The sequence below is a fragment of the Marmota monax genome, unplaced genomic scaffold (assembly GCF_021218885.2).
Source record: "Marmota monax isolate L192 unplaced genomic scaffold, Marmota_monax_Labrador192_F-V1.1 WCK01_AAM20220418_F8-fsc00047, whole genome shotgun sequence".
NCBI classification, from domain to species: Eukaryota; Metazoa; Chordata; class Mammalia; order Rodentia; family Sciuridae; genus Marmota; species Marmota monax.
In genome coordinates this window covers 12,674,979-12,700,476 of record NW_026692072.1, presented here as the reverse complement: position 1 = coordinate 12,700,476, position 25,498 = coordinate 12,674,979, and the positions used below count along the sequence as shown (strand labels likewise).

General features: G+C 44.6%; 3 protein-coding genes across 7 annotated transcripts; 1 reads left to right on the top strand and 2 right to left on the bottom strand.

Annotated features, from left to right (window-relative positions):
• Positions 1-372: 372 nt before the first annotated feature.
• Positions 373-7,234, bottom strand: Ndufs3 (NADH:ubiquinone oxidoreductase core subunit S3). The gene is made up of 7 exons (XM_046458086.2): positions 7,111-7,234; positions 6,934-6,999; positions 5,425-5,522; positions 5,063-5,212; positions 2,690-2,815; positions 2,441-2,560; positions 373-618 (listed from the first exon to the last, which is right to left on the bottom strand). Exons 1-7 carry the CDS (start codon positions 7,172-7,174, stop codon positions 451-453), a joined length of 792 nt encoding a protein of 263 aa, XP_046314042.1. The 5' UTR covers positions 7,175-7,234; the 3' UTR covers positions 373-450.
• On the top strand, positions 7,227-11,902 carry Kbtbd4 (kelch repeat and BTB domain containing 4). Of its 4 annotated transcripts, none has more exons than XM_046458047.2 (4): positions 7,227-7,334; positions 8,238-8,855; positions 9,550-9,656; positions 10,320-11,902. In XM_046458047.2, exons 1-4 carry the CDS (start codon positions 7,316-7,318, stop codon positions 11,178-11,180), a joined length of 1,605 nt encoding a protein of 534 aa, XP_046314003.1. In that variant the 5' UTR covers positions 7,227-7,315; the 3' UTR covers positions 11,181-11,902. The 4 variants fall into 4 exon arrangements, with proteins under 4 accessions (XP_046314003.1, XP_046314013.1, XP_046314020.1 ...); XM_046458057.2 differs by having other exon boundaries at positions 7,268-7,439; XM_046458064.2 differs by having other exon boundaries at positions 7,271-7,439; positions 8,242-8,855.
• An 872-nt stretch (positions 11,903-12,774) lies between these two features.
• Ptpmt1 (protein tyrosine phosphatase mitochondrial 1) lies at positions 12,775-24,245 on the bottom strand. Of its 2 annotated transcripts, XM_046458025.2 has the most exons (4): positions 23,906-24,245; positions 23,720-23,800; positions 15,163-15,354; positions 12,775-13,033 (listed from the first exon to the last, which is right to left on the bottom strand). In XM_046458025.2, the coding sequence occupies exons 1-4, from the start codon at positions 24,077-24,079 to the stop codon at positions 12,902-12,904; spliced, it is 579 nt and encodes a 192-aa protein (XP_046313981.1). In that variant the 5' UTR covers positions 24,080-24,245; the 3' UTR covers positions 12,775-12,901. The 2 variants fall into 2 exon arrangements, with proteins under 2 accessions (XP_046313981.1, XP_046313990.1); XM_046458034.2 differs by lacking the exon at positions 23,720-23,800.
• Between the last annotated feature and the right edge of the window lie 1,253 nt (positions 24,246-25,498).

Here is a 25,498-nt window from a genome sequence, read left to right as displayed (position 1 = left end):
ACTACTCAAAAACAAAAAAAAACAAACAAACAACAAAGAAAACCAAAACAGAGCCAGGTATGGTGGTGCATGCTGTAATCCCAATGGCTTGGGAGGCTAAGGTAGGAAGATGGCGAGTTCAAAGCCAGCCTCAGCAAAAGTGAACTGCTGAGCAACTCAGTGAGACCCTATCTCTAAATAAAATGCAAAATAGGGCTGGGGATGTGGCTCAGTGGCCAATCCCTGATACCCACCCCCCACCAAAAACAAACAAACAAAAAAACAGACTTGCAGCTTTGGTACATTCTAAGGGAGCAGAGAAACACCTTTGCCTGCACCTGCCTTTACCTGAGTCAAAGTGTCACTCTACCCATTATTAGCACACAAGAAGTGTGGAGTCTTAGTAGGAATTTATTTACACAAACAATCATAGACAAGATGCTCTCCTTAATTCATAAGCCTTCCCTGGAGCTATTTGACTTCAGGCTTCTTGTCTCCGGCTTCAAGCTTGAGATTCTCAGGAGGCTGCCGATAGGCAGGGAAAGCCTCCCAGGGGCTGTTCAGGTCAAACTTGCGGAACTCTTGGGCCAACTCCACTGGCTCAGCCACCACCCGCTTTACTTCATCATCATAGCGTAACTGCAGGAACAAAAGACAGGACTGAGTACTGAAGAACGTCTTGTCATGGCCACTAAGGAGCACACTTTCACGGGCCATGGGCGATTCCCCCAGCCTATCATCATTCTGTCCTTGACTCCTATTCTAGCCTTTTTTGTCAACAAGTCTCCATACATATTTGTGTGACCTGTCACGATGCGTCACACTCCAACAACCTGGTAAGTGGAATTCCCAGATGGTCTCCTACCACTCATGCACTTCAGCAACATTCAGACTCCCCTGTCGCCTGCCCCACCACAGTGTGAACTCTGAACCCTTTTCTAGAACTGACTCTGCTCATCCATTCTCATAATGGAAAGCATTTGTCCAGGATTGGGAGCAGCTGGTGGCTGAAAAGAGTAAACGTAAACTGATAGACACAACTTCAGGCCTTCTGGCCTTGGTATTTCCACTGTCAGTATCTCAGAGCCAAGAGTGGTTGTGCAGGCTTGTAATGCATCTGCTTAGGAGGCTGAGGCAAGAGGATCGCAAGTTCAAAGCTAGCTTCAGCAACTTAGCAAGACCCTAAATAAATCAGTAAGACTCTGTCTCTAAATAAAATCAAAAAAGGGCTGGGGATGTGGCTCAGTGGTTAAGTCCCTGGGACCAAAAAAAAAAGTCTGAAGTTAAATGAGGCATATTGGCTCATGCTTGTAATTAACATTTCTAAAAAAGCTACCTTGCTACAAAATTTATGTGTTTTTTTTTTGTTTGTTTGTTTTAAGGCTACCTTCCTGCTAATCAGCAGTGCCACTGGAAAAAAAAATTTATTTTTTTAAGTACTTTTTGTTATAGATAGACGCAACACTTTATTTATTTATTTTTATGTAGTATGCTGAGGATTGAACCTAGTGCCTCACACATGCTAGGCAAGCACTCTATCATTGAGTCACAACCCCAGCCCACTGGAATTCTTTATAAGACTCTTGTAGTGACATATTACTGGTCCTGCCTCAGTGGCTATTCATTTTTTTGTTTTTTCTTGGTAAGGGGGATTGAACCCAGAGGCACTTAACTTCTGAGCCACATCCCCAGCCCTTTTTATTTTTTAATTTCGAGACAAGGTCTCACTAATTTGTTGAAGCTGGCGTTGAATTTTTGATCCTTTTACTTCAGCCTCCTGAATTGCTGGGATTACAGGTGTGTGCCACTGTGCCCAGTTTGGTGGCTGTTTGTGAGGATTAGACATTTAGCATCTTCCCTGCCAAATGCCTTATTGAAAATCTAGGGCAAGGAAAAATAATCCTCTACTTTCAGGAGTTGGGGGCAGACTGTTCTTTTTTATTTGCGGGCGGGGGGGCGGTACCAGGGGTTGAACACGGGAGGCACTCAATCACTGAGCCATATCCCCAGCCCTATTTTGTATTTTACTTAAAGACATGGTCTCACTGAGTTGTTAGTGCCTTGCTTTTGCTGAAGTTGGCTTAGAACTCCTGACTCAGCCTCCCAAACTGTTGGGACTACAGGCGTGCACCACTATGCCTGGCCAGATTATTCTGAAGGCTGCTTTCATCATTAAAATGATTATTATAATAATAGCTAGCATCAACTGATATTTAGCACACTTAAAACACCCAGCTTCACACATACATCATTTAATGCTCACCATACATCATTTAAGCTATTATTGTCCCTACTGTACAAAAATAGAACCATAATTAAATTAAGTACCTTGCCCCAGATTACAAAAATGAAGCTAGGATTTGAATCCAGAGCCCACCCACACAGATCCTGCCATCTCCACTATTCCCTATTCCCTGTGAGTCCCTCCCTAAGGCTAGCACCCCAATTTCAAGGCTCTTACCTCAACATAACCAGACAGTGGGAAGTCTTTCCGGAAAGGATGTCCCTCAAAGCCATAATCTGTCAGGATCCTTCTTAGGTCAGGGTGGTTAGCAAAAAAGACACCAAACATGTCCCAGATCTAGAAAAAAAGAGGCTCTCAGGCAACCAGTCCACAGGGCCTGGGGGAAGGAGCTACATTACAGCCCAAGTTTCAACCACTTCAGCAACTCTGGCCCAGAGGCAAGGCCCATCATATCCACCAACTCACCTCCCTCTCATACCAGTTGGCTGCCTTATACACAGAGACTGTGGACTCAATTGGTGTCAGCTCATCTGTATAGGTCTTCACACGGATTCGTGAATTGAAGCGCAGAGACAGCAGATTGTAGACAATCTAGGGAGAACAGAGGGAACTAGAGGATGAAGAAGGGCACAGTTTGAGGGGTCTCAGATGAGAGTCTCTGGGTAAGCATTAGCTATAAGGATTCAGGGTAGGTTAGGGTTTCACCTGTGACCCTGCTTTCTGTTTGAAGTTCAAAATGTCAAGATGTCCCTATGCTTACAACAACTTGCAAAGGCACAGGCCATAGTGTAGCTAGGCATGTCAGCATGCCTATCTTTCCTTGTGCTACTCTTTGTTTGGAAGATCTCTCTGCTCTACCTGCCCCAAATCCTCACGAGGCTAATTTCTGGTATTCTTCTCATCTGTTAAGAGTCAGCATAAATATCCTCTTAAAAGAAGCCTTTCAGACAGTGCCCCACCTGTTTCTAAAGTATCCCTCTACCATCCTATGTACTACAGATTACTACTTTAAGTTACAAACCTTTTGCTAGGTGTGGAGGATAGATACTAGATGTTCTTTCTCTTTTCCAGGGTCTGGCACATAGTAGATGAATAGAAAATACTAATTGTTAAGTGTATTGAGAATTTGTGTGCTAATAAGTCACCTACACCAGCTCATTTGACAACCACCAGACATAATACAAACAACTTTATACTTTTTTTTTGGCAGTACTAGAGATTGAATCCAGGGGCATGCACTTGCTAGGCAAGCACTCCAGTAATAAGTTACATTCCCAGCTCTTTTTTATTTTGAGGCAGGGTTTTACTCAGTTTCCTAGGCTGGCTTTGAACTTGTGATCCTTTTGCCTCAGTTTCTTCAGTAGCTTGTATTACAAGCATTTATCACCAAGCCTGGTTCTTATTTATTTATTTATTGGTACTGGGTATTGAATGCAGGGGCACTCAAATCAATGAACCACATCTCCAGCCCTATTTTGTATATTTTTAGAGACACGGTCTCACTGAGTTGCCTAGTGCCTTGCTTTTGCTGAAGCTGGCTTTGAACTTGCTATCCTCCTGTCTAAGCCTCCCCGAGCTGCTGGAATAATAGGCATGTGCCACTGTGCCCCATCTGGCTCTTCTTTTTTAATTGCCTTTCTGATAATTTCTACTGGGTTCCTTGCTGTAAGAAATTATACTTACCAGCATCCTGAAATCACTAAGATAAATCCTCCTTATCTCATATCACATCTTTTTAAAATATATATATTTTTAGTTGTAGATGAACACCATTTATTTATTTGGTGCTGAGGATCAATCCCAATGCCTCATGCATGTGAGGCAAGTGCTCTACCACTGAGCCATAACCCCAGCCCTCACATCTTCTAACCTTACTAGTTAAAAAATGTCCAAGGACAGCCATAACAGATCCTAATGAACCACATAATATCAAGTCCTGTGTGCAGGGAATGTTTTTGACATCTGAAATTGCTGGAAGCATAACAGGTGTTTTTTTTTTTTTTCTATGACTTCAGCAGTGCCTCCAGACCTGCCCCACCATCACCTACACTTATTTCGCAGATGAGAAAACTAAAGCACTGGACATGGTGGTGCACACCTGTAATCCCAGTGGCCCAGGAGTCTAAGGCAGGGGATTGCAAGTTCAAAGACAGCCTCAGTAACTTGGTGAGGCCCTGAGTAACTTAGCAAGACCCTGTCTCTAAATAATAAATAAAAACGGCTGGGGATGTGGCTAGTGAATTTACTCCCTAGTACAAAAAAAAGAAAAAAAAAAAATTGAAGCACACAACACACACAAAATCAAATAGAGTGGGTACCAGGGTGTATGCTTATAGTTCCAGCTACTCAGGAGGCTGTGGTGGGAGAATCACTTCAACCAGAGTTTAAGATCAGTCTGGGCAAAAAAATGAGACTTTGTCTAAAATAAACAGTATGTTTGAGGTCACAAAGTCAAGTGATGACAGAGCCAAGATTCATACTTAAGGTCTACCTGACTCTAAAGCCCTGGTTTAACTGCTGTGTTCTACTGAATGAACCAAACTAAAACTAGAGAGATTATGGTTCCCATTGGTAGCTGTCACCTTGAAAATATTATGTCCCCTTTCTTTTTTTCTGGGTTGAACCTAGGGGCATTTTACAACTACAGGAGCTACATTCCCAGTTCTTTTTAATTTTTTATTTTGGGACAGTGTCTTCCTAAGTTACTGAGGCTGGCTTTGACCTTGAGATCTTCCTGCCTCAGCCTCCTGAGCTGTTGGGACTATAGGACACCACTATGCCTGACTCTGTCCCTTTCTCACCCTTATTCCCCAAAACTTCTCAAATTTCCTGACTGACCTCAAAACGATTTTGCCGAGTTGGTACATCCACTGCTGTCAGGTCAGCCAAGGATTTGAACTGTGCATTGGTGTGATCTCTGAGGAAAGTCAGCACTGGGATGACTCCATCAGGATGGATACAGATCTCTAACTCATTGAAGCAGGTCACCTACAAACACAGAAGGGAGGAAAGAAAAAGGAAATATCTACAGAGGAAGCAGCTAACTTCAGTTGGAATCACTTAGCTTAAAATAGAGAAAGAAGCTCAAGTTAGGGATGGAGAAATCTATGGTTTCTTTGAAACTAGGCTGCCCATTCCCATGTGCCCTGAAAACATGATTCTTTCTCGACCCAAACCCAAACAACTGTAGTGAATATTACCTGAACTTGTTGGACATACTTGGGCAGGATTTCAGCTATATACTCTCCAAAAGCTGAGAGCTGTTTGTGGGCCACATCGTTCTGTGGTCTGACTGTGGCTGGAAGGAAAAGGCGCATTTAACAGAGTGAAGAAGGCAGCAACCAGCTGTGTATCTATTCTCTTGGGTTTGTAAAGGGTGTCATCTTTCAGCAGGAATGAGCATGTGAGCTGGGTGTGATGGCACAGGTCTGTAATCCCAGTGGCTTGGGAGGTTGAGGCAGGAGAATTGCCAAGTTCAAGGCTAGCCTCAGCAACTTAGTGACTCAAAATAAAAAAATAAAAAGTGTGTGACTCAGTGGTTAAGTGCTCCTGGGTTCAATCCCTGTACTACCTCCCCACACACCAAAAAAAGAAAAAAAAAAGGTGTAGGTGGAGAGTTCTTCTTGCAGGGTATAGGAAATAATGAAAAAAATGGAGAAAAATGCCACCTCACTTACATAATACACATAAAGACTTATTACTGCAACTGTGGTGTTTGCCACTTCTTGAAACTATTCCATGCTCTTCCCTTTCTATACTTCTGCAAACACAGCATAGTGTCAGCTGTCCTACCAGACTAGAAACTCTTCAAGGACAGGAACCACACATTTGCTTCTCTTTATCTTCTTGGCCCTTAGCTTATTCCAGGTTCTCATACTAAGAGCTTCAGGACTGACTGAAGAGCCCTCACAGATTATCTTGTGAACCCCATCTTCCTTTTTGGTGTGTGCATCAGTAAGAAAACCTAGACCTAAACCAGAAAAGTTAGGTCTTCTATTTCCCAGTCTGCTCATGTTGACTGTAACATAATTTCCAAATACTCATTCATGCAAACCTAATCACTGGGCACTCACCCAGCATAGGCTGGGAAGAATGGTTAAGTGCCTTTGGTGGCAGGCAGACCAACTTTCTCTGTGACTCTGAACAAATGTTTTATTTATTTATTTGTTTATCTTGAGATGATGGGGATCCAACCAAAGTCCTTGGGCATGCTGGACAGGTGCTCTACCACCGAGGTACATTTCCAGCCCCAGACCCTGGGCAATTTAGTTATCTGGGCTGTTTCCTGATTCATAAAATATGTTCAGTTAAATACAGTCTACCTCATAAAGCTGTTGTGAGGACCAAATAACATTATTCATAAAGGCTTGGTAAGGTGCCTGATACGCAGTGAGCGCCCAATTAACTTGAAAGCTGCTGTTGTTACTGGGCTCTGAGGTCCAAAAGTTAGGTCTTCTGCCCTCAAAGAACTGTCAACTTAATCAGAGAAAAGAGGATCCTGAAAACGGACAAAAGAGGAAGGCCACTAACAGGTCTATAGCACAGGGAGAGCCTGTCGGTTAGAAACCATGGCAATCAGGTCTCCAAGGACAAGCAGAGATTTGCCAGGAGAACACAGAAGGACATCCTAGGCAAGGACAAGTATCTGACCAAGGATACGAAGGGACCCGCTAACAGTCTGCAGAAAAGCGCTGCCCGCACATACTCACGGCGCGTGTCGGCGGAGGCGCTCTCCCTCCTCACCCGCTGCAACAGCACCGAGGGTCGTCCAGCCCCTGCACAGGGAGATATAAGGCACAGACGCGTAGGGTGAGGATTGAGAAGTTCTTTGTGCTGGAGGCTCCACTACTTCTGACCCTGACCTCAGCCTGCTGCCCGCTGCTCACCCCTGGCCACCGCTGAAGCCCCCAAGAGTCCCCGCCACCAGACCCTGGCCGCCGCGGCCGCCATGTTCCTCGGATGCAAACCAGGCTGCCAAGGGAAGGGCTCTTAGGACACGGAACCTCAAGGGCACGGACCGGAAGCGGAAATGTGCAACAAATCTTCTTCCGGGCGGTTGTGAGGTCGGAAGCAGGGGTTCCGGGCTCCGGGATGAAAGGAGGGAACGCAGGTGAGAAAACAAGACCGGCTACTGGGGAAACCGTGAGGTGAACCTAACCCTAGGCCGCTGAGGCAGAAATTGGAGACACGGCGAAGACGCTGAAGAACCGGACTGGTGAGAGGAGAAGGGATGGTTATTCTGAGTTCTACCTTCCATACCCCTCCCCCGCTCCCCGAGCCAAGCTTTTGAGGAGAGAGGGCGGGTGGGTGGGCGTCGGGGGTGGGGAGAACAGTTTCCCTAGCGACCGTTTCCCAGGCGACTCCAGGTGGAACAGACACAACACTGGGCATGGGCGTCCTCGTGCCCCTAGTTGGGGACAGCTGGGCTCTGTCTCAAGCTCTGGGACGGAGCTTTAGAGATTCATTAGGGCGAGCGGGTAAAGGAGGAACAGAAACCCAGAAAAGAGAAAAAGTGAGGCTGATGAGTGTCCCAGGCCAAGCTTCATGTAGGAGAGTCTGAACTCCATGTACAGGGGAAGAGGGAAACTAGCCCCAAGGACGTGGCGAGGTTTTTTGTGTTTTTTTTTCCCCCCAACCTGGTTCTGCATCCTCTTACTAATTTTATGCCCATGGTATTTAGATATTAAGGGGTTTGAGATCATAAGCTTTCTCCAGCCCCTTGCTTTCATGTGTTAACCTAAATCCCAAGTCTTCTGTTACATTATGGAGAGAAATAGTCAGTGTTCTCTCAGGCAAAACATCAGAAGTTTGAGCTCTTATTGATTTTATCAGGGGAAGGGCACCACAGATTAAAATGAACCCAGCTTTGGTTGAAGGAGAGGCCAGTATGGACTAAGGCCAGTCTGGACTCCCTTTGCTTTCAGTTTTTCCTTTTCCCTCTCTGAGTGGGACAATTGGGTTCACAGACTAGGGTGTGATTTCCCCAAGTTACTCAAGGTAGGTTGCTTTGCAGACAGCTGGCAGAGAGAGAAGTTGGCTACCATGGAATCACCAGAGGAGCCTGGAGCATCCATGGATGAGAACTATTTTGTGAACTACACTTTCAAAGATCGGTCCCATTCAGGACGGGTGGCTCAAGGCATCATGAAACTATGTCTAGAGGAGGAGCTGTTTGCTGATGTCACCATTTCAGTGGAAGGCCGGGAGTTTCAGCTGCACCGGCTGGTCCTCTCAGCTCAGAGCTGCTTTTTCCGGTCCATGTTCACTTCCAATCTGAAGGAGGCTCACAACCGGGTGATTGTGTTGCAGGACGTCAGTGAGTCAGTTTTCCAGCTCCTAGTTGATTACATCTACCATGGGACTGTGAAACTTCGAGCTGATGAGCTGCAGGAAATTTATGAGGTGTCAGACATGTATCAGCTGACATCTCTCTTTGAGGAATGTTCTCGGTTTTTGGCCCGCACAGTGCAAGTGGGAAATTGCCTTCAGGTGATGTGGCTGGCAGATCGGCACAGTGATCCTGAGCTCTACACTGCAGCCAAGCACTGTGCCAAGACTCACCTGGCCCAGCTGCAGAGCACAGAGGAATTTCTCCATTTGCCCCACCATCTACTCACTGATATCATCTCAGGTAAGTATAGGGAGGGGGCACATCATATCCACTTACTTCGGTATGATGTTCAGATTGTTCTAGTTCAAGACAAAGGAACTCTCAAACTTTCTGCTCTTAATTTATATTATTATCCCCGGGAGGAATGTAGATTGAAGTTGAGAATCAGTGTGGCCACAATTAGAGACAGAGTGCCTTAGAGAAGCAGCACTTTCCCATTAAAGGTAGTGGGAAATCTGTTCTGTGCTTAAGTGTTCTCATCTCTCCTGTACTTTGCCTGTGAAACTAGTTTCCTAAGTAAATTGATGATGAACCAAGAAATCTAAGATAAACTTTTTTAGTAAAAGTCCTGACCCTGCAACTGAGATAAAATCACACTTTAGGTGTGAGGGCTTCACCCTTACAACTCGTAGGTTGCTTCCATGGCAAATAGGAGCATATCAAGCCAACCATTTTAATTTTTAAAAATGAGGCAAAGGTCTGGGAGTGTAGGTCAATGGTGGGCTCTTGACTAGCATGAGTGTAGTCCTGGGTTTGATTCCCAGCACTGCCAAAAAGGCAAGGCAATTTCAGTTTAATTTCACACATATGTACACATACACACACACAGTGCTGGACGAATAAACTAGATCACATCTTTAAAGTCCCTTGCTCTGAATTTCTCTTTCAAATTGTCAGACTGTTATTGACCATGCTTTTCTTTTGACTCTTACAGATGGTGTTCCATGTTCCCAGAACCCAACAGAAGCAATAGAAGCCTGGATCAATTTTAATAAAGAGGAAAGAGAGGCTTTTGCAGAGTCACTTAGGACTAGCTTGAAGGTAAGGCAGATTTCTTAAGAATTGGGGCACCAGCCAGGTACTGTGGCACACACCTATAATCCTGGCAACTAGGGAGGCTGAGTCAGGAGGATCACAAGTTTGAGGCCAGCCTCAGCAGCTTAGTATGACCCTAAGCAACTTAGCAAGACCCCATTTAAAAAGGGGGGAGGGGTGCTGGAGATAGAGCTTAGTGGTGAAGTGCCTTTGGGTTCAATCTCTAGTATCAAAAAACAAACAAATAGAATTGGGCACCTAAATCTCCATACATTCCAGCCATCACCTGGCCTGGCCTCTTTCATGACTATTAAATAAATTGTCTATTGCTTGAAGTTGCTATGATAGGGAGAGGAGTGTTTTGATCCCAGAAGCCACCAATCTATGAGCTTCAAAAGCTCCTCAAGTGAACTACTTTCATCATTTGGTTAATAATCTTTTGTCTGAAGCACAATTTATGATAGTTTTTTTAAAAGCTGCAAGAGTGAGTGGCACAACAGATTCTCTACCTCTGCATCAAATGCCTGAAAGAGTAATTAGAGGAGTCAGGAAGACCGACGGTGATTGGAGGGGAGTAGGTTACAAAAGGATATGAGTGAGAGGCTCAGGACTTAAAGATACTTGTCTCATTGAACTGACATATCATTATAATTTTAATTTTGGCAACAGGAAATTGGGGAGAATGTGCACATTTACCTTATTGGAAAAGAGTCATCCCGTACCCACTCGTTAGCTGTGTCCTTACACTGTGCTGAAGATGACTCCATCAGTGTAAGTGGCCAGAATAGCTTGTGCCACCAGATCACTGCAGCCTGCAAGCATGGTGGAGACTTATATGTGGTGGGAGGTTCCATCCCAAGGCGCATGTGGAAGTGCAACAATGCCACCGTTGACTGGGAGTGGTGTGCACCTTTGCCCCGAGACCGGCTCCAACACACCCTGGTGTCTGTGCCTGGGAAAGATGCCATATATTCACTGGGTGGCAAGACACTGCAGGATACCCTCTCAAATGCAGTCATCTATTATCGGGTAGGTGATAACGTATGGACAGAGACAACTCAGCTAGAGGTGGCTGTGTCAGGGGCCGCTGGTGCCAATCTCAACGGAATCATCTACTTACTAGGGGGAGAGGAGAATGACCTGGACTTCTTTACAAAACCTTCCCGACTTATCCAGTGCTTTGACACAGAGACAGACAAGTGTCACGTGAAGCCCTATGTACTACCCTTCGCAGGCCGCATGCATGCAGCAGTGCACAAGGATCTGGTGTTTATTGTGGCTGAAGGGGACTCCCTGGTGTGCTACAATCCCCTGCTAGACAGCTTCACTAGGCTTTGCCTTCCGGAGGCCTGGAGTTCCGCCCCATCCCTCTGGAAGATCGCCAGCTGCAATGGGAGCATCTATGTCTTCAGGGACCGATACAAGAAGGGAGATGCCAACACCTACAAACTTGACCCTGCCACTTCAGCTGTAACTGTCACTAGAGGCATTAAGGTGCTGCTTACCAATTTGCAGTTCGTGTTGGCCTAAGGTGGTGACAGGAAGAGCAGCTGACTCCTTCACCCTCCCTTTTTCAGACTCCTCCCTAAACTCAAAATTCCCTGAGCCCCAATTCAAAGTTATGTTATTCTGGGCAGCACCTCATCTCTTCCTTGAACACATAGGGTGTTTTGTTTGGGTATTTTGAGACTGTTGATATAGAGCTGGCTGCTTGAACTGAGAGGTGGCCAGCCTGTTCTCTGCCATCCCCGCTGATCCTATGCCTCATTACAGATTGCTTAGTGTGAGCCTTTTCTCAGACCTTAGGCACAGCCTCCCCTCTTTACCTAATCAATGTAAAATAGGAGCACCTCATCCCAGGGTGGAAGGAAAGATTCCCATCCCTACTTTTTCTACAGTCTATGAAGTGGCTAGTTGATCATTTTACCACAAAGAATTAGGTGTTAAATTTTCCTTCAGGCTTTGGATGGGAAAATGGACTTAGCTAAAGGTGTATTTCACCAGCAGGGGTCAACTCTAGAATTTAGGACGTTCCTTTTATCATTTTCTCATCTTCTGTCAGAAAAAGCAACTTTGGTTTTATTTTTGGCTTACTCCAATGTGAGTAAGCTAGAAAGTAGAAAGAATTATTTCTGATTAATAGCAGAAACTTGTTTTTCAGACTCAAATATATAAGGTCTCTGCTCTTTTAAAAGCTCTAAGCTAAATCAAGAGCTAGGAACTGTTCATAGAAATAAAAGTTTTTGAAAGGATATGTGCATCTGTGTTGAATCCTGAGGGGTGACTTCCTAAGAAGAACTAGTCACATACCCATACATTTATTTTTTGGTGGGGGGTACCAGGGATTGAACTCAGGGGCACTCAACCACTGAGCCACATCCCCAGCCTTATTTTGTATTTTATTTTAGACACAGGGTCTCACTGGGTTGCCTAGCGCCTTGCTTTTGCTGAGGCTGGCTTTGAACTCATGATCCTCCCCCGTCTCAGCCTCCTGAGCTGCAGGGATTATAGGAGTGCACCACTGCGCCCAGCATACCCATATCCATATATTTCTAAATCAGCAATCCTGCCTGCATCCCATGCATTCTTTTTTTTTTTTTTTTGGTGGTGCTGGGGATTGAATCCAGGGCCGTGTGCATGCGAGGCAAGCACTCTACCAACTGAGCTATATCCCCAGCCCCCCGCCCACCCTCGTGCATTCTTTTTTACATGCTCCAGAAGTGTGAGGGATGCCCCCACAGGGCCAGTAAATTTGGGGTTCTAACAGTAGCAAAAAGCCAGAGCTGAGTATTTTTTCCTTTCTTTTTCTACAGTTAAATGTCTTTGAGTTATGATATTAAATATCTTTAAGTATAATTTTAGGTACATAATAGATTTTTGTTGAAATGAATATTTCTTGGTGCTATTAAAGAAAACAAGATTTAGGGGCTGGGGTTGTAGCTTAGTGGTAGAGTGCTTGCCTAGCACATGTGAGGCACTGGGTTGGAGCCTCAGCACCACATAAAAGTAAATATAAAAAGGTATTGTGTCCATCTACAACTAAAAAAAAAAAAATGTAGATACACTAAGTCTTCCTCTGTAGGCATATAACAGTGTTAATTTAGGAAAATAAGACACAAGAAAATTGTCCACTACTTAGCACATTTCTGTTCCGTCAAGTCTGGGCTTTTAAGCCCTTTTGGTCCTATACAACTTCTTTATTCTGTATCAAGCAGCATTGTTTAGTTCTTTCAAATCCACACATTTCAGTGTCATCTTGCTGCCCTTGTAGAAATCTCCTTGTGGAACTCTTTGAGAATTTCCATCTGGCCAGGTCTGACGTAGATGTGGGAGCGGATCTTGGAAATGGCTCTGACAGCCTCCTCTGGGCTATAGTTGTGTACCTAAAGTAGATGGTTGGGAAATCAACAGAGAAAGAAAGGGTCAGATGTTCAGATGCCCTGGACCTATGGGGGTGTTGAACGACTCCTAGAATTCCTTTTTTCAGAAAAGTCCATTTGAGCTGGGCACAGTGGCACATGCCTGTAATCCCAGTGGCTTGGGAGGCTGAGATAGGAGGATCATGAGTTCAAAGCCAGCCTCAGCAAAAGTGAGGCACTAAGCAACTAAGTGAGACCCTGTCTGTAAATAAGATACAAAATAGGGCTGGGGATATGGCTCAGTGGTTGAGTGCCCCTGACTTCAATTCCCTGTATCCCCACCAAAAAAAAGGCCATTTGAGGAGGGCTGTTAAAAATCATGCTGTGGGCTGGGGATGTGGCTCAAGCGGTAGCGCGCTCGCCTGGCATGCGTGCGGCCTAGGTTTGATCCTCAGCACCACATATAAAAACAAAGATGTTATGTCCGCCAAAAACTAAAAAATAAATATTAAAAAAAAAAATCATGCTGTATTACCAGTGTGGTACTTGAGGCTGAAGCAAAAAGATCACTTGAGCTCAAGGCTAGTCTGGGCAAGATAGCAAGACTCCATCTCAAAAAAACAAAACAAAACCCCATACTCCACGTATGATAAATGGAGAGCACTTTAATCATCTCAGTCAACCAGGCCCACAATAGTATGCCAATTCTTATGCTTCCAAACTCTGGAAAAAGGTTAAAGGTGAAGCTGAGACCCTAATCTCAAAACTGCCTAGGCCTCACCAATATCCTAAGTTCTGAGCTGAAATTTTAGAAGAATTTCTAGGATGGGCTGAGGGTATAGCTCAGTAGTAAGGTGCGTGCTTAGCATACACAAGGCCCTGGGTTCAATCACCAGAACCACCAATAGAAATTTATAGGAAAGAGTATAAAATGGGTGTTTTTGTTTTTTGTGTTACTGGGGATTGAACCAGGTGCTCTACCACTAACCTATATCCCCAGTTCTTGAGTACTGTTTATAGTCATTTACTCACCAGTCCATAGTAACACAAAACTAGGCAGATTACCACATTTCCTTTGTCCTTTGGCCTGAGGATCAAACTCAGGGCCTCAGACCTGCAAAGTTAGTGCTTTGAGCTATAGCCCCAGCCCACATGACTTAGAAAATATTTTGTAGGGGCCAGACTGGTAACAAAAATGAGTGTTTTTTATTTATTTTGAAATAAGGTCTTTTTTTTTTTTATTGGTTGTTCAAAACATTACAAAGCTCATGATATATCATCTTTCATACATTTGACTCAATTGGGTTATGAACTCCCATTTTTACCCCAAATACAAATTGCATAATCACATCGGTTACACACTCACATTTTTACATAATGGCATATTAGTGACTGTTGTATTCTGCTACTTTTCCTATCCCCTACTATCCCCCCTCCCCTCCCCTCCCATCTTCGCTCTCTACCTCATGAAACAAGGTCTTGCTGTGTTGCTTGGGCAGGTCTTGAACTGGGCTCAAGTGATTCACCTGTCTCAGTGTAACAAGCAGCTGGTACTACAGGTACATGCCACAGCACATGTTAAAATATTTTTAAGCATCCTACTGCTAGTCAGCAAATAGGTAAAATTTGGTTTGGATACTCTCTTTCTAGAAACTAATGTTCAGGGGCACTTAAACCACTGAGCCACAACCCCAGCCCTTTTTATTTTTTATTTTGAGTAAGGGTCTCACTGAGTTGCTGAAGCTGGCCTCAAACTTGTGATCTTCCTGCCTCAGCCTCCCAACTTGTTGGGATTACAGGCATGAGCCACCACACCTGAAACTCAAGAAATATTTGAAGAAACCTGAGTACTATAGACCTGAAAGTGATTAGCACTAATATTATCTATAGTACTCGAGCTTCATACCACATTTAGTTTGAGGAAACTAAACATCAGAGTCCAACTTTGTATGCTTTGGCAGGTGTCAGAGCCAAAGGTTAGCCTATCCATGAATCTCAGGTGCTTTGCATGACACCACACCACCTACAGACAGCCTATTATTGGGTAATGGCTCCCCCCAGCAAGGCCTGCCAGTAACCATACTATTGAACTTCTGGAAGTTTACTGTAAAAGAGATCAGTCCAGAAATACCTGCATCATCCAAAAAAAATACCTGCATTAGATATGCTGCAACCATAGTGGCACTTCTGGAGCGTCCAGCTTTACAATGCACGTAGACACAATGGCCCAATGACTGGTACTTGAGTGCAAAGCGAACTCCTCTGTGGAGGTTGGCCAAGGTGGGGATCCCAGTCATGTCGACTGTGCTGAGCCGCAGCTGCTCAACTCCTACTCTCTTCCACTCCTGAAATCAGGTCCACCAGCATAAAAGAGAGAATGAAAGAAACCTGATGTGGACGGCATGAATAGGGTCTGTCTTCCAAGGGACAGCAAAGCAACAGGAAATTTAAAGGTTTACTACAATGTGAATATACTCTTTTCCATTTTCTAAAAAAGAAATTTTTTTAATAGAAATGCCCTTAAAATGGCTGACTACATGGCTGGTCTTTCATCTAACAGCTATGCTGCTGATTAGAACTGTGTCCCAGATTTAAAGCTAGGCATGCCGTCTGCCACTGAGCTACCTACCCAGCCCTTAAACTTTTCTTTTCTTTCTTTTTTTTTTTTTTAGTTGTAGATGGACACAGAATATTTATTTATTTATTTTTATGTGGTGCTGAGGATCAAACTCAGGGCCTCAGACCTGCAAAGTTAGTGCTTTGAGCTATAGCCCCAGCCCCATTTTCTTCTTTTTTAAATAACTTTCTTTTGCTTATTTTCTTTTTTTTTTTAATTTGTGGATGGACACAATACCTTTATTTTATTTATTTATAATGTAGTCCTGAGGATCAAATCCAGTGCCTCCTATACTAGGCAAGCACTCTACCCCTGAGCCACAACCCCAACTCCAAACTATTTTTGTGTGTGTGTGTGTGGTGCTGAGGATTGACCAGGGTCTTGTGCGTGCTAGGCAGGCACTCTACCACTGAGCTATATCCCCAGCCCTCTTTTTTTTTTTTTAATAGTTTTTTAGTTGTTGTAGATGGACTCAATGTCTTTTTTTTTATTTATTTACTTATTTTACACATATGAGGCAAGTGCTCTACTGCTGAGCTACAACTCCAGACCCTTATTTATTCATTTATTTTTATGTGGTGCTGAGGATCGAACCCAGTGCCTCACACATGTGAGGCAAGCCCTCTACCGCTGAGCTATAGCCCCAGCCCCCTCTTTTTTGGGTACCAGGGATTGAACTTAGGGGCACTCTGACCACTGAGCCACATCCCCACCCCTATAAAATACAAAATAGGGTTGCTTAGTGCCTTGCTTTTGTTGAGGCTGGCTTTCTTTTTTTTTTAGTATTTATTTTTTTAGTTGTAGTTGGATACAAAACCTTTATTTTATTTATTTATTTTTATGTGGTGCTGAGGATAAAACCCAGGGCCTCACACATGCTAGGTGAGCGTTCTACCACTGAGCTGGCTTTGAACTTGCGATCCTCTTGCCTCAGACTTCCAAGCTGCTGGGATTACAGGTGTCTGCCACTGCACCTAGCCAAAACTACTCTTAAAGTACTCTTTAAACCAGGTGCAGTGGTGCATGTGCTTGTAATCCTGTTAATTCAGGAGGTTGAGGCAGAACTCCCAAATTCAAGGCCAGTCTCAGCAACTTATCGAGACCCTGTCTTAAGATAAAAATTTTTAAAAAGTTGGTTTGTAGACATAGCTCAGTGGCAGAGTGGAGTGCTTACCTAGCATATGAAAGGCCCTTGGTGCAATGCCCCAATACCCCCCAAACAACAACAAAAAACCCAACCTGAAAGAACCAGATGCTAATCAACCAGTTATTTAGCTGGGTGTGATGGTATATGCCTGCAATCTCAGCTACTCAGGAAGTGGAGGCCGGCCGAAGGACAGCAAGGCCAGCCTGAGCACTTTAGACCCTACCTCGAAAATAAAAGAACTGGGGATGTGGTTTAGTGGTAGCATACCCCTGGGTTCAATATCCAGTATTAAAAAAAAAAAAAAGCATGGCAGGTAGGATGTAGCTCAGTGGTAAAGGGCCCCTGGGTCCAACCCCAATACTGCAAACTAAGTACCCTTCAGATATTTGAATCTTTAGCTGCAAAATATTGTATAAAATTTGGCTGCAAAAGTTATGGGGTTAGGGGAGGTAGCTCTAGTGGTAGAGTGCTTGCCTGGCCTGTACAAAGGTTTGGGTTTAATTCCCAGCACTTCTATACATCAAAAAAAAAAGCTTTTGCCTAATTTTGAGACCTGTCTAGTGAGTGATTCAGCTGCAGATTGAGGGTACTATATTTTATCCCAAGTATATACATTTTTACCACTTTTTTTGAGGGATACATCTAAAAATAGGTTTATAATTTTAAAATTGAAACATATCTACTTGTGAAATATTATCACTTAAAAAGAAGAAATGGGAGAAATAAAGCCTCTGTTAAACTGGGCAACTTTATATTTGCTTTATGATATGCTCCAGCTACTCTTTTTGTATGTGTATGGCATAGTATTGAGGATAGAACTAAAGAGCTCACTCATCCTCAGCAAGTGCTCCACCACTAAACTACATCCCCAGTGCTTTTTCTTTTCTTTCTTTTTTTTCTTCTTCTTCTTCTTTTTTTTTTTTTTAATTTGTTCTTTTTCCTTTTTATTTTGAGATAGGGTCTAAGTTGCCCACATTGGCCTCTAACTTGCTATCCTGGCTTAGACACTGTAATCGAGCTACTCTTTATTAACCTCTTTTGTGTGTACCGAGATTTTTATGACATTGAATGAAGGTCTGTATTTAATTCTACTTATAAAATTAACAAAAACTGAAAGAGTTTTGCAGGTGTAGCTTATGCATCAATTGCATCAGAAACACCTGTAGAGTTGCTAAATACTCAGATTCCTGGACCCCACCCTAAAGTTACTGAGTCAGAATCTCTGAGGGTTGTAAGTAGGAATATGCTATTTTAGCAAGATTGCCAGATGATTTTTAGGCATATTAAAATGTGAGAACCATTGCCTTGGAGATTTCTTTTCCCTGCAATAGTGGGATGGTATAGCTCCATTTTACAAATGTCAATGCCTCACATAGAAAGACAAGCATATTTTGCAGATGTCCAGTAACTTCGGACTCCCCTTGCACCACAGGACTGACCACAGTAATGAACATTTACTGTTTTGGCTAATGACCCTCGAGGCCTTGTTGCAAAGTACTTTGGGAAATCCAAGGAGCTGTTATCCATCCTTTTTTTTTTTTTAATGTTTATATTTTAGTTTTAGGTGGATACAATATCTTTATTTTTATGTGGTGCTGAGGATTAAACCCAGTGCCTCACAGGTGCTAAGCAAGCACTCTACCACTTGAGCCACAACCCAAGCCCCATCCGTTCCTTAAAATGTTACTGGTCAGGCAATGACAAACGACTCCATTTTACCCTGAGACTCCATGTCATCTAAGAAATGCTTCTCCCATGAGAAATTTCCATCTCTGCCATCTTGATCCTGCTTAGCACACCCTGCTTAGAAACGCAAATGCTTCTGTTCTCATACAATGTAAAATTGTTGGGAGCTGCCACATAGGAACAAACTGGGCACCCCTTAGCCTTGAGCTATGAGAATGTGGAGATGTGGCAATCCATGAGCTCTGAGCGCACAAAGTGGACTGAATCCACGTTGCCCCGGTTGGGTGCGCCTCGCTCTGGTCTTTTTGCTCACTCTGCCTATGCTCCCCACACAGCTCATGAGATGGGCATGGCCTTCCTAGAGGTAATCAATTGGCTAGACTCAACCCCTGAAACCTGACCCCTTGCCTCATTTGAATGGCTTTCCCCTTTAGAAGGGTTCAGCATGTGTTCCCCTCTCGCTTTCCATGGACCCCTAAGGTCAGAGGAGCTATCACAGGACCCAAAGAAAAAGATATGTCTCTGTCTCTGTGTGATTATTTCGTGCCAGCCCAGTTCACCTGGAGTGACCTTGAGTGTTTAGTCATGGGACACAACATAAAATTGTTCTCTTTTTGGTTCCTATTTTTCTTGGACGATGTACCTTATCAGAATGATTGTATAGATATTAGTACACATTCTTCAACTTGTACTCAACTAGGCATTTTGACCCACTTCCCCTCTGCTTATGATTTTAGATCTCATGATGTTTGTTTATGGTTTTGAATCATAGCAACATCCACTTATGATTAATGTAGTTTTGGACTATAAAGGTGTACTCTAACCCTTGGAAGGGGTTGAAGAATGTAGACTTGCAGCCTGCCCTTTGGCTCACCAGATGGTGAATCCAGACCACCAGCCGGTAAATAAATGTCCTATCTTCTGCTTTAAGATAAGATCGACTCAGTGATTTATTGCAATCTCACCATAATAAAAATGTATGCCAAGAGGGGGTGGGTGTAGCTCAGTAGTAGAGGGTCCAATCCCCAGCACCATAGGCATGTCAAAAATGTATGCCATGGCTGTTGTGGTGGCACACACCTGTAATCCCAACAGCTCAGGAGGCTGAGTCAGGAAGATCACAAGTTCAAAGCCAGCCTCAGCAACAGCAAGACATTAAGCAACTCAGTGAGACCCTGTCTCTAAATAAAATACAAAATAGGACTGGGGATGTGACTCAGTGGTCAGAGTGCCCCTGAGTTCAATCCCTAGTACCAATAAATAAATATATATATATATATATATATGTATATATATATATATATATATATGCCATGACTAATTCTTACTAACATACACATGTGCACGTATGTGTGTGGTGCTAAGGACAAATCCAGGGTCACACATATGAGAGGCTAAATGTGCTCTCCCACTGAGCTACATTCTCAGCCACTAATTGTGGGGAGCCATTCTCACACGTGACTGGGCAACTCCTGGTTTGGGTCTGAGGCGCTCTGGCTAAAATGTGTTGGAGCTTTCCCGGCCCTCTCCTGGTGCGAGAGCCTGTCCGTGTGGGGGTGTGACTGACCACTGACCCCGGGGTCCAATCACTGACCCTGACCTTGGAGTGCAGCCCCCCTCAACCTTCATTGGATGGAATTCTCCCCTGAATTTCTTGTTCCCCAATAAAAGGCTGCTCCCTGGCGTGCTCCCTCTCTCTCTCTCCTGCTAGCCCTGAGTAATCCTTGCTGCCCTACCGGGTGGTTCGAGGTGGAAACCAGAGGGGGAGCCATCTCGGACCTGGTCATAGAAAAAGGTAACTGAGTCTGTGTGTTTATTTCGATCTCACTAGTTAACTTTTATGCCAAGAACCTCTTTAATGAAACCAGTGCGCTGGTCGCATGGTGGAATTTGGCGCCCAACGTGGGGCTGCGAGCAAATATTTTCTATCAGGCTCTGTACAAAAGGTGTATTCGGACCATACGTCTCACATGCACTTTTTAGTTCCTTAATGGTTTTAAATGGGATTACAGCATGAACTCTAACTCTCTGATCTTGCTCATTAACTTGCTCAAAAACTGGAAAAAGTTGAAAACCGCTAGTATCTTCCCCAGCTTCCTGTGCTTTCTTAATACCTCGCTGGAATGGGGTAAGAAAAGTCATTGTTAATTCAATACCTGTTAAATTTTGTCCTTTTAGGGCTGGGGATGTGGCTCAAGCGGTAGCGTGCTCGCCTGGCATGCGTGCGGCCGGGGTTCGATCCTCAGCACCACATACAAAGATGCTGTGCCCGCCGAAAACTAAAAAATAAATATTAAAAAAAAATTCTCTCTCACTATCTCTGTCTCTCACTCTCTCTTTAAAAAAAAAAAAAATCTGTTAAATTTTGTCCTTTTAGCAGGTAATGGCCGAATTCGAATAGCCTGGGCAGGCGGTGTTAAACGCAGCCTGTTAAAATTTCTCTGTAAGTCCTGAATTTCAACGTCTGACTCTTCTCCCTCGGACTGTGAGTCGTGGGTAGACTCTTCGCTGTCGCCATTTTGAAATTGGGCTTCTAAGCCACGTGGCGGAGAAGAACTCTGTGCCCCTCTAAGAATTTCTTCCGGATTTTCCTCCCCAGGAAGATCCTCTACCTCTTCCGGAGGACTTTCTAGGACTGCGGAGGTTTCTCCTTTATGACCTTCCTCTCTATAATCTCCCTGAGGGCTAGCCTGATCCTGCAAGTTTAAAGTCACATTCCTAACCTTTGGTTTGGCCCCTAGAGCCTTTGTTTTTCAAGGGAAAGGGAATTAACTTAGCCTATTCCATTTGAATAGAACTAATAGCTCTTTGAATGCCTTTTAATAGATCTTCAGGGGGCCACGAACTCTGGCCCATATATTCAAAAAGACAAACTTCCAGAGCCGGTCCAAGTTTTCTGAATATTCTCTATACCTCCAGGTAATTCATTAGAAAGACAAACTTTTTGTAACTTCCTTCCTAGTTTCTCCCAAGTAAGTAAATTTGGAGACTCCTGTTCACAAAACCAAGGACAATATTCGCCTACAATCTTTAAGAATTGTAATAACTGAGCTTTCTTTATCTGTTTTCCTTTCTGATTAATTATACTGTCTAAAATAGTCAGATACATTTCCTTATCCGTAGAAGTTGAATTTCCCATTTTAATTAATTTAACGTCTCTTTCCTTCAATATCTCCAGGTACTTTTGTGACTCTAAATTGTCACCACTTCCTTTATCTTTATAGCGTGCTTTTGTGGATTTTTTAAAATTGTTTTTATAAATCTTTATAAAAGATTTTTTGGGGGCTAGGATTGTTGCTCAGCGGTAGAGTGCTTGCCTAGCATGGGCAGAACCTGAGTTCGATCCTCAGCATCACATGGAAAAAAAAAAAAAAAAGAGATTTTTTGGCCTTTATGTTCTAGAAGTTTGCGCTAGGAGAGTGAGAAAAAGGGAGAGAAAATGTGATGTTTACCTGGAGAGAAATAAGTTTCAATTTTCTATTGTTTTTGTCAATACTCAGAAAGTATATACGGACCTTTTTACTACATGATTGTCCTATGAATCAGAATGGCTGTAACTCAGCCACTGGGGACAAGAGACTTTAACTGCTTGCTGCTCGGTATGGGGTCCTAGCCCCTGCGGCCAGCAGTGCTTTTAACCCTTAAGGTCAGAGGAGCCGTCACAGCAACCCCAAAGAAAAAGGTATTTGTGTCTCTTATGTGGTTATTTTGTGCAGCCCAGTTTAATTAGAGTGACCCCTGAGCCTTTTAGTTGTGAGAACAGAAACCTGGCAACTAATCACACACACACACACACACACACACACACACACACGCTCGCATGCGCGCGCACACTTTTTTCTTTTTCTCAGTACTAGGATTGAACCTAGAGATTCTCTACCACTGAGCTGCATCCCCAGCCTTTTTGAATTTGGAGACAGGGTCTTACTAAGTTGCGAAGGCTGGGCTCAAACTATCAATCTTCCTGCCTCAGCCTCCTGAATCAATGGCTTATATATTTAAAATGTGAGTCACAAATTTAAAGTTTCAAAACAATTTGTAGGTTGGGCTGGGGTTGTGGCTCAGTGGTGGAGCGCTTGTCTAGCATGTATGAGGCACTGGATTTAATCCCCAGAACCACATAAACAAAGAAACAATAAACAACATAAAGGTATTGTGACCATCTACTACTACTAAAATTATTTTTTAAAAAATTGTAGGTTGAAATTAACAGCATTTTCACTACCTATATCAGTATAATAGAGAAAGATCATTGTTTAGTAATAATAGGGCAGCATGTACTAATAACCATTATGGAAGGGTCCACAAGCAAGCATTCATATTTAATGAAAATTACATTTTGGACTGAACTTTATTATGACAGTATTTCAGAGTTCAATCCTAATCTCTAACATTTTAATATGGTAAAAATTCACCCAAATCAGAGCCAAATGAATGAACTCTTTTTAGCTTTTCAATGGATAATTTTATGACACATTTAGATGGTAAGAGTGTTGGGAGGGTGCTTTTCTTTTTACATTTGCTAGGGATTTCATCTTGAATGCCTCACAGTGCCTGACCCGTATTGAATACTTAATAAGCATTACATGGGATGAATGATGGAATGAGCAAGGCACAGTTTTTGTCTTTCAATTTCAGTCACTGATTTTTTATTTATTTATTTATTTTTAGGTACTTAGGATTGAGCCCAGTGGCGCTTAACATCCTCACCCCTTTTTTTTTTAATCTTTTTAAAGTTTTTGTTTTGAGACAGGATCTTGCTAAGTTGCTGAAGTTGGTCTAGAACGTGAGATCCTCCTGCCTCAGCCTCCTGAGTTGCTGGGATTTTAGATGTGCATCATCACTGCCTCAGGCTCAGTTACTAATTTGAAAGGCAGAAATTAAGAATAAAATTTTGTGCATAAAGGGGTTTTTGTCAACTTTACTTTTCCATCTCTTGTTTTGTTTTGTTTTGAGATAGGGTCTCAAATGTTGCCCAGGCTGTCCTCCAACTCCTCTAGCCTCAGCCTCCCGAGTGCTGGGGCTTTCACGTTTCTATCTCCAACTGCTGCAATTTGAGCTTGTAAGACCAGATAGATTCTCCTCCCAAGGAGGCAAACAAGCTTGGGAGTTCTGTCTTGAAGCATGGTCATCGCCGCGTACTTCCTCCCCTAAATTTCTCCGGGTCTCCCAGGCCTGGGGCGGTGGGCGAAGCTGGCGAGCGAAGCTGGCTGGCAGGCGCCCCCGCCCCAGCTCCTCCCCGGGGGCCCGGACCCCTCACCTTTGAGGAGTTGCACAGGAACCTCGTCTCGTACTCCTCGTTCATGGTGATCACCCCGCGCACGTTCTCCTCCTGTATCAGCTGCCGAAGCAAAGAGCCGGCTCAGCAAGGGCCGCGGGGACCCGGGGTGGGCCGGGCCGCGAAGGGGCCCGCGGCGCGGAGGCCGGGCCCCGCCGTCCCGCTCACCTTGTGCGTCATGCCCCGCAGCGGCAGCGCGCCCAGCAGCACCGTGTGGTCGATGCGGTGGTACCAGTCGCGGTGCGCCGGACCCCGCACCTTCCCGCGAAACACCGTGTACAGCAGCGTCGGGTAGAAGAGCGCCCGGGCCAGGCCGGCCTGCATCCACGCGGAGGCCGCCATCCGGCCCCGCCCGGTCCGGCGCTGCGACGTGCCGCTCGTTCCCAGGCTCGAGGTCTGCGACCGCAAGGACAACGAGGGCGAGGTCTGCGGGCAGCCTGAGGCCTCGCGGGGAGACGGCGCAGTCGCCGCGGGCTCCTCAGGAGCCAGGGTCCGGGGCTCGCAGCCCTGGGCTTGTGGGTCTTGGCCTGGGGCTCCCGGGGCGGGCTCCACGGCTCCGGAGGAGGGGCCGCCGGCCTCGGGGGAGGGACCAGGCTGTCGGCGTGAAGCAGATCCCCGGCGCGCAGCGCCCTGCGCTCCGGGGCCACTGGCCTGTGAGCCTGCGGCTTGCGAAACTGGGACCCCGCCTGTGGCCAGTGGTAGGCCTCGCCGGCAGGGGTCGCGTCCCAGATGAAGGGGCACGACCTCTGAGGGTGGAAGTGTGACCCGGCCGAAGGAGGAAGGACACTGCCCCGACCCCGGCCGGAAGGAGGGGCAGTGATTCCAGGTGCCCCCTCCAAATAAAAGGGGAGACGAGATGAGGAAGAGCCTCTGCGGTGGGGTGCTGACGCATGCCGGTGATCCTAGCGATGCAGGTGGATCTCAAGTTCAAGGCCAGCCTGGGCAACTTCTCTAAATTAAAAAAAGGGGGGGGGGGCGCAGGGATGTAACTCAGTAATAAATCTCCCTGGGACAGTACAAGAAAAGGGAAAAGATGGGCTGGGGGTTTAGCTCAGTTGGTAGAATGCTTGCCTCCCATGTGCAAGGCCCTGGATTGAATCCCCAGCAACACACACACACACACACACAAGGGAAAGGGAAAGAGAAAGAAAGAAAAGACTCATGGTCTAAGGGTTCCATTCCTAGTGTGGCAAAATCAAAGCAAAAAACCACCTTTTATAACAGCTTTATTGAGATACAACTCACGGGCTGGGGATATAGCTCAATTGGTAGAGTGCTTGCCTTGCATGCAAAAGGCCCTGGGTTCAGCAGTGGAACGCTTGCTTAGCACGTGTGAGGCCCTGGGTTTGCACCACCTAAAAAAAATAAATACATAAAATAAAGGTATTGTGTCCAACTACAACTAAAAAACAAATATTAAAAAAATTCACCCATTAAAAGTATACAGTTTAATGGGTTTTGGTTGTTGCTGGGTTTTTATTTTATTTTTGGTTTTTGTTTGTTTGTTGTACTTGGGAACAAATCCAGGGCCTTGAGCATGCTAGGCAAGAAAGCACTCTACCACTTAACTATGTCCCTAGCCCTAAAAGGTGAAAGACTTATGTAATCCAAAGACAAACCTGAGTATTCAAAGGGTTTTGGTATATTTGTAATCATCACAGTTAACTTTAGAAATTTTAATTTTGCCAGTCTGGTGTGGTGACACACCTGTATAATCCTAGTAACTAAGGAGGCTGAGGCAGGAGGATCCAAAGGCCAACC

Bases quoted from the DNA above. Each gene is read 5' to 3' on its own strand.
- Ptpmt1 (XM_046458025.2), bottom strand. From the start codon at position 24,079: ATGGCGGCCTCCGCGTGGATGCAGGCCGGCCTGGCCCGGGCGCTCTTC. The intron at 23,801-23,905 runs GTGAGCGGGACG...TTGCTTCGGCAG, and splicing joins TGCGGGGCATGACGCACAAG to CTGATACAGGAGGAGAACGT. The intron at 13,034-15,162 runs GTATTTTTTTTG...CATCTACTTTAG, and splicing joins TTGCAGCATATCTAATGCAG to GTACACAACTATAGCCCAGA.
- Ndufs3 (XM_046458086.2), bottom strand. From the start codon at position 7,174: ATGGCGGCCGCGGCGGCCAGGGTCTGGTGGCGGGGACTCTTGGGGGCT. The intron at 2,816-5,062 runs GTCAGTCAGGAA...TGTTCTCCCTAG, and splicing joins CTCGGCAAAATCGTTTTGAG to ATTGTCTACAATCTGCTGTC. The intron at 619-2,440 runs GTAAGAGCCTTG...TTGTTCCTGCAG, and splicing joins CACTGTCTGGTTATGTTGAG to TTACGCTATGATGATGAAGT.
- Kbtbd4 (XM_046458072.1), top strand. From the start codon at position 7,614: ATGGGCGTCCTCGTGCCCCTAGTTGGGGACAGCTGGGCTCTGTCTCAA. The intron at 7,742-8,241 runs GCTGATGAGTGT...CTTTGCAGACAG, and splicing joins CAGAAAAGAGAAAAAGTGAG to CTGGCAGAGAGAGAAGTTGG. The intron at 8,856-9,549 runs GTAAGTATAGGG...TGACTCTTACAG, and splicing joins ACTCACTGATATCATCTCAG to ATGGTGTTCCATGTTCCCAG.